The 6,877-nt window shown below is 41.8% G+C and overlaps 1 protein-coding gene across 1 annotated transcript; it reads right to left on the bottom strand.

The window, feature by feature from the left end:
- Positions 1-275: 275 nt before the first annotated feature.
- LOC104956060 (two pore calcium channel protein 2-like) lies at positions 276-6,526 on the bottom strand (the record flags this gene model as incomplete). Its single annotated transcript, XM_010783500.1, has 8 exons — positions 276-858; positions 1,643-1,707; positions 1,816-1,881; positions 1,965-2,064; positions 3,464-3,536; positions 4,300-4,406; positions 5,296-5,412; positions 6,349-6,526. Coding segments are annotated over 8 exons (748 nt in total), but the record flags the coding sequence as incomplete, so codon positions are not given.
- Between the last annotated feature and the right edge of the window lie 351 nt (positions 6,527-6,877).

Below are 6,877 nucleotides of genomic sequence, written 5' to 3'. Positions count from 1 at the left end.
CGAGCATCGAGGCTCTTTGGAGGAGCTATGATCGAGGATTCACTGATGGTTCCTCCACGGCTCCTCCGCGGATGCATTTCCGGGAACGGTGGAGTCGTGACGCACGGCCGGACTTATCTCAGCTAATCATCTCTGCATGCAACCCCTGGATATTATTTTAGTAACTGCTTTCATCACGACGCGGTGCAGAAAGCAGAGTGTTAAATATATATCACTCAGTATAACAGGCCTACATTACTCTCTGTATTTGTATGCTGTAGTTTAGTAGATATCTACATTGGGGATGGGGAACACTCAAAGTTCTTTATTGAGGTAGCCTACATTATTCTTTTTATTTTGTATTTTTCTAAAGGCATTTTTCTGTCCGGAGAGGGCCTTTTATCAGTTATATTTATTCAAACCAGTTGCGTGGAGGTCGTCGCCTCATGCGGGCCGCCGGTTCTATCCACTGGGCTATCTATTCTTTAAACTGTTGAACTTTTTTTTTTAATTCTCATAATTGTCTTTTTGTTCACAACTTCTCCACATTTCGAAGTGTTTCCTGAGCCAGAACGACCTATCTTTCTTCCTGGCTTGCTCTATAATGATCCAATACAAATGCAATACCAACAACAACTCAACAGCAACAACGCAAACTACGACAACAACCCACACATTGCGCATTGTTTAGAGCGTTTATAAAGCGTTGAAGCGCTTAAATTCGAAACTGTTTTAACCTGTCAGAATCGAGACGAGGCAGTGCATTGAATCACCTGATTGGACGACGAACCAGTGAGTTGATTCATTCAGGAGATGAAGCAGTTGCTGCTTCGGACGTCATATGTCACATGATTTGAAGCAAGCTTCGAAGCACTGCTTCTATGGAATAGGAAAACCAGGGTTTGAAGCACGTATCGAAGCTTCAGTGTCAAACTGCCATCACTAGTTATCCCCCATGTTCCCTCATGGATTTTCTGCCTGTGTTTCCTTGAGCCGTCGCAGTTGTTCCTCATTTAGTCTTTGACATTTTTCTTTGTATTTTTACACTCCCCTTTGTTTCTTGCAGACATGATTTCTGTTACAGCTTTACCTTTAAATAAAGCTAGGCATGTGTTATCCTTACTTGCGCCCCTTTTGTTCTGCGTGTGAACTGACTCATGACATTTATTTTGGTCAGAATGGTAAACCCAGCTAGCTACCCCTTATATTCCAGCAGATGGCAGTCACAACTCAGAAACCTGTTTCAGAGATGTTGCCAGGTAGGCGGGTGACCTGGGAGTCTTAAAGGACCATACACATGGAATTGAAGGTATACAGGTACATGTTATTAAGGCACTACTACAAACTCAATTTTGATGACCATTTCCATAAGTATTGGTCCTACCTTCCAGGACAGCCATTGTTTTTTTGTTGTTGTATACATGTGTTACAGTTTGGCTTCAAAAAGAACCTAAACTAAACACATTTAATTATGTTTTATGGACTTCACCATTCATAGCAAGCTGAAGGATTTTTTCTAAAACTGAAATGAATATAAACCAACGCATGCCTGGGAAAGTAAAAAAGAATAGCACTGTGCTTCCAGTGGCTTCCAGTAAGAATGTATCAGGCTGTAACTGCTAGTCAACTCCCAGAGTGATGTCTTACTGTGTGTGTGACTCACCAGTAAATAGCCCCTGAACTGGTTATAGATGATGGCTGTCAGTAGGTTCATCAGGCAGTAGGTTCCTGCCAGGAAGCACAACAAAGTGCCTCAGAAACACTAAAAACTTTTTTTTGCTTTGACAAAAAACAAAATCTGCTGCATTGACACAGACTGTAATAATCACTGCTTACCAATTACGCTGAAGCTCACAAAGAAAATGGAGTAGCCTCTGTTCAGGGAGTAGGCAGGGATCATCACTGTGACAGGACAGAGAACTGTTGAAAAGAGCTCTTCACAGACACTATGAACAGACATGTGTGTTATGTGAGTGAGTGTGTACCATCAGGGTTGTTGGCTGTGGTGAGCAGCACCAGCAGAGACGTGAGAGAGCTGGAGAAGTCCTTGAAATGTAACTCCCACTCCCCGTTCCGCTTCGGATCCTGAACACAAAAACAGAAGGAGAGTGGCTAACCTTACTTTGTTCTACATACACTTTTATATAATACTGAAATGAGATGTAAAACATTTGGTTCCAGCCCCTCAATTTCATTATTTGCAGTCTTTCAGTTCCTCGAGACTAGGAGGTAGTTAAGTGGCAGCCATAATAAGAGATGTTCGTCACATAAAGATAATGCGGCAGCAGCTCAGTCGACTCTGCAGGGACTTGGTTTGGGAACCGAAGAATCCCCAGTTTGAGTCTTAATCGGCACTGCAAGATGTTCTTGAGCAAGGCACCAAACCTCCAACTGCTCATGGGCACTGGAACACAGCGGCCCCCTGCTTTGACACCTCTCCATTAGTGCATGTTTATAGGTCCTGTTTGTGCATGTGTTTATTTCAGGCCTGTGTGGGTAAGTGTATAATAACACCAGTGAAGAACGGAATTTCCCTTTGGGGATTACCATAGTGATCTTAATAAATGGAAAAGAGCTTCAGTGCTTCTCTAAGAATTTCCTATACTAATGCGACACAGCGGACCATTCTTTATGAAAGGACAGGAGACAGTGCTGTCCCACAATTCCTTGCATACGAAAAATGTAAAGTGCAAAGTTCAATGCTTATTCAGCATTTTCCATCTTATGCCATAACTGTAGTGCTCATACAGTATGTTATGAACCTTAAATATTATGTTTAACCAAAAGTGAACATCATATTGTAGATATGTAGTCCTAAAAGGTTATGCATATATTTCATAAATTATCACTTACAGTAATCAAAACATTCATACAATCATACTAGTGGGCAGGGGTTGAATTGTGCCGGGGCAGTCCGGGGACAATGCTCAGACGTCATCACCCTCACACATTTTTAACCATGCCTATATCATATGTTTACAAAAAACTATATGTATGTTAAAACTGTTCTCGTTATTAATAATCCGACCCCTCTTGTACCATGGAGCCCGTATCTTAAACCGTGCTATATGTATGTATGTTCATAAAGCTGACTTATGATCAGTCACAATAACACTGAATGTTATTATTCATTTAAGATGTAAATTAATTCCAGTTAAATGTTACTATTAAAAAGACGGTTCCTTTTGTAATACTGTCTCATTGTGTTGCATCAATGTGTGCCTTTGATACAGATACAGGAGCAGTTGCTTTAGGATTGAGCCCCCTTAAGCCCTGAAGGTTAACATAATGAGATCCTTGACCGCCCAGAGTTATTTGTTTTAACTCTGGTATATTTGACACGTTGAACCATTCTAAATTGTGGCGTTATTAGCAACTTCTGCTTACATGGTAACCATGGATATACTGACAACAGTCACTGGATCACTGCTGATCAGGAAGAAAATGACTTTTACAGGGTGTGACCACAATGACCTGAACTCACCTCGCTTTTAGCAAACAGCAGCATGCCGATCATGGTGAAGAGGCAGAGGTGGAGCGCCAGCAGCAAGATGACACTGCAGACAGGAGGACACACACACACACACACACACACACACACACACACACACACACACACACACACACACACACACACACACACACTCTTAAATAATATCAAATGTTGATGCTATGACCATTAGTTTGACTCATTTCAACTTTGTTTCTTAACAATCAGTACTACAATACCCATGAGCCTCAGTAGCTGTTACTATAGTCATAGGCCAGTCAGCAATACAACAAGTTTAGCAAACAAAACATAACCGAAAATGTTCCAAAAATGTGTCAACAGAATCTACATTTCTGTTTGAAGGAAAAAACATAAAAATGGAAGTCGTAATTGACTTTCCCTTTACATTTTTAATTATAAATAAATAGTCAATAAATAGTCACCTAACATGTCTTTTGACATTCTTGTCTGAATAACAAATCTTTAGAACCATATATAATCTGAAATAAATCCTTCTTATTGTTCAAGATAATGATTTTTGTATCAGTTGTCATCACATTAACTGTGATGACAACTGATACAAAAATGTGATCACTGGTCTGTGTGACTTGCTGACAAAGTATTTCATAATAAACACAATGGATCAGTGATCTATATTTACCGACAGCGAGCCATTGTGCACGTTTCACTGCTGCACATCCTGTGCATCAACCAAAACAGACACCGTGACATGGCAGTGACAGTCAGCAGCCACAATCCAGTCTCCGTAAATTCTCATTTATATTTTCACTCTTGGGCCTGAGCCCTGTCGGCTTCAACAAGTCAGATACCTGGCAATCTCTGGAAGAGTCCTCTTGATGCACTTCAGCGTCTTTTTCATCAGGGAAGAGTTCTGCAGGAGGAAGAAGGGCCGGAGGAGCCGCCGCACTCTAAGTCTCTGACAAACAGAGAAAAGACAAGATCCCTTTTTAATGCAGTATGATTAATGATTCATTTAATTCACTACTTCTCAACACAGAGTATGCTTAGGAATTGATTTGGGAGTTTGAACTCAACAAGTCTAACTCTGTACATACAGTATATGGATATAAGTGTTCTTTAAAAATCACCAGCTCAGTTTAGTTGAAGTGTATAGGCAAATATATATACTAGACTCCAAATTCTGCTTCGATGTTTTAAGAGCTGCACTGTATATTTACAATATACAACATTTGATATCCTTTACTATACTGCCGCTGCTACTTTTCATTCATACAGATATGTTTCTTTAACAGAGCAGTTGTATGCTCTTGACCTTGCCTCTGAGACTTATGTATAACATCTTATGTTTAAAGCACTCTGGGGTCATCAGAGCCACCAGTGAAGAATCACAAGACTTGCACCTGCAGAAGGTCCTCATGTCCAAATAGATGGTCATTTCAACAAGGCATTATTTTTGATAAATCGACAAGCTATTTGAAATATAACAAGATAATTTCTTTACTGAAAAAAGAAATTGAGGTGTAGGCAGGAACATTAGAATAATTGTAACCCTAGCTCAAATACTCTGCCAACATGGGTTGATGTGAAAAGCAGCAGGACCTCTGTCAGTCAATAGGTCTCTACTTGGTTAGCTAGCCTTTCATTTGTGTTCATAATGAGAGTGGACAACAGTCTTATTTGTACTCTGCCAATAATCTCTATACAGCTACAGCCAGAGGTTAAAACTCCAGCCTTTCTTTTCCCACACACTAAACAAGTTTAGGATGTACTCCTGTATAACCACATGGTCTCTGAATGCTTCTGCTGGACGTTGTGCTGCACTCCTCTTGGCAGAACATGCTTACCTCATCACACACCATGCTGACAGAGAGCACCCAGTCGATGATGGAGAACACAATGACTGCTGTGTAGGCGATCAGCCATTTGTTCTTTCTGAATTCCTCCCAGCCAATCAGGTAGCTCTGAGGACAAAACACATGATGTGAAGCAGTGGTTCAAACGGACCAATAACGAGGCGGTAAGGCCCTGATACACCAGGCCGAAATTGGCCGTTTTCGTTAGTCGGACAACGAAGCATGCCCTGTCGACCAAACTCAATTTGGTGTGTCCTGCACCGTCGGCCGTGACACGCCTTATTTGGCCTTTCATGGCCGACGCACGGCTGATTCAACATGTTGATCGGCCGTGCGTCGGCCACAGGCAGTCGGACAAAGAAATCATTCTGATTGGCTGTTCAGATAGCGAATGCGAATCAGTGCATGAGAAGCGAAACGGTTGCTTGAGAATGTCTTCCACAAGCAACACTCCAATGGCTGATAGCTCCAGTACCGCACAAAACGTGTTTTCGATGGACGAGAGTGAAAATGGAATGCACACACTATTTGTTGTTTGTTTATATCACGTAGTCTGTTCCAGTTGTTGCCTCTTTTGAATGACGAATACACACTACCGTCGCCTGCTGGTAAGGAGAGTTATTGCCACTCACGCATGCGCAATTCGTACGTGCTCGGCTGAAGTCTTTGCGGTGTGTTCCAGTGCGACACATGGCCAAGACGCAGGAGAACACTCCGACGCAAAAGTCAGCGTCGGCATCGGCGAGTTCTCTGGTGACTGCTTGGTGTGTCAGGGCTTTTAAGTTGCACAATTTGGAAAAAATAACTAATTGCAATAATTTTAACTGACATGATTTGAGACTTGATGACTTGAAAACATATATACATACATATTTCCATTAGCAAATATTGTGCTTACTCAATTTGAATACTGTATTCCATATTGCAATTTCAATAACATCTAGATAGATTGTGCAGCCTTAAAGGTAATAACTATTATTTGGAAACATCACATATGATCCATGTCAGGGATGATCCTGGAGAGGTTCCCCCCACCCGGCTTACCTTCACAGCGAGGTCCAGACAGAAGATGAGGAGGCAGAGCATCTCGAAGCTCTCAGTGAAGCCGCAGGGGGGCTGCCAGGCGGGGGAGCGGAACCGGGGGTCCGAGGAGATGGACAGGGAGGAGGGCCGCTCCACAAACGCCAGCAACAACAACACCGCAATGGTGAGGCCCAGGAACCTGGTGATGTAGGCATTGTAGAAAAAAACGTTTCATTTACAAATGTAAACCTCACAAGATAATACATACGACTCCAAATGGTGCTTTCTCAAGTTAAACTCCTCAAAACAGTGTTGGCATATTGTTAACCCTGATCCTCCCATCTGAGGTACCCACATACCCACTGTCATATCTCACAGGGGCTTACCCCTTTTACATTTGCATTACACTTTCGAGGACATTGTCAAAATGACCAATATCTAGAAAATGTATGGGAATCCTAGGGGAAACAGTTCTAATTCAGTTTTATTAGATGAAGTAGAATAGATAGCTAAATGTTTGCTTCATCAAAATGACTGACACAGATGCAGC

The sequence above is a fragment of the Notothenia coriiceps genome, unplaced genomic scaffold (genome assembly GCF_000735185.1).
Source record: "Notothenia coriiceps isolate Sejong01 unplaced genomic scaffold, NC01 NC01_scaffold00025269, whole genome shotgun sequence".
In the NCBI taxonomy this organism is placed as follows: Eukaryota; Metazoa; Chordata; class Actinopteri; order Perciformes; family Nototheniidae; genus Notothenia; species Notothenia coriiceps.
Note: the sequence above shows the minus strand (reverse complement) of the source record. Positions and strands in the feature narration are given on the sequence as shown.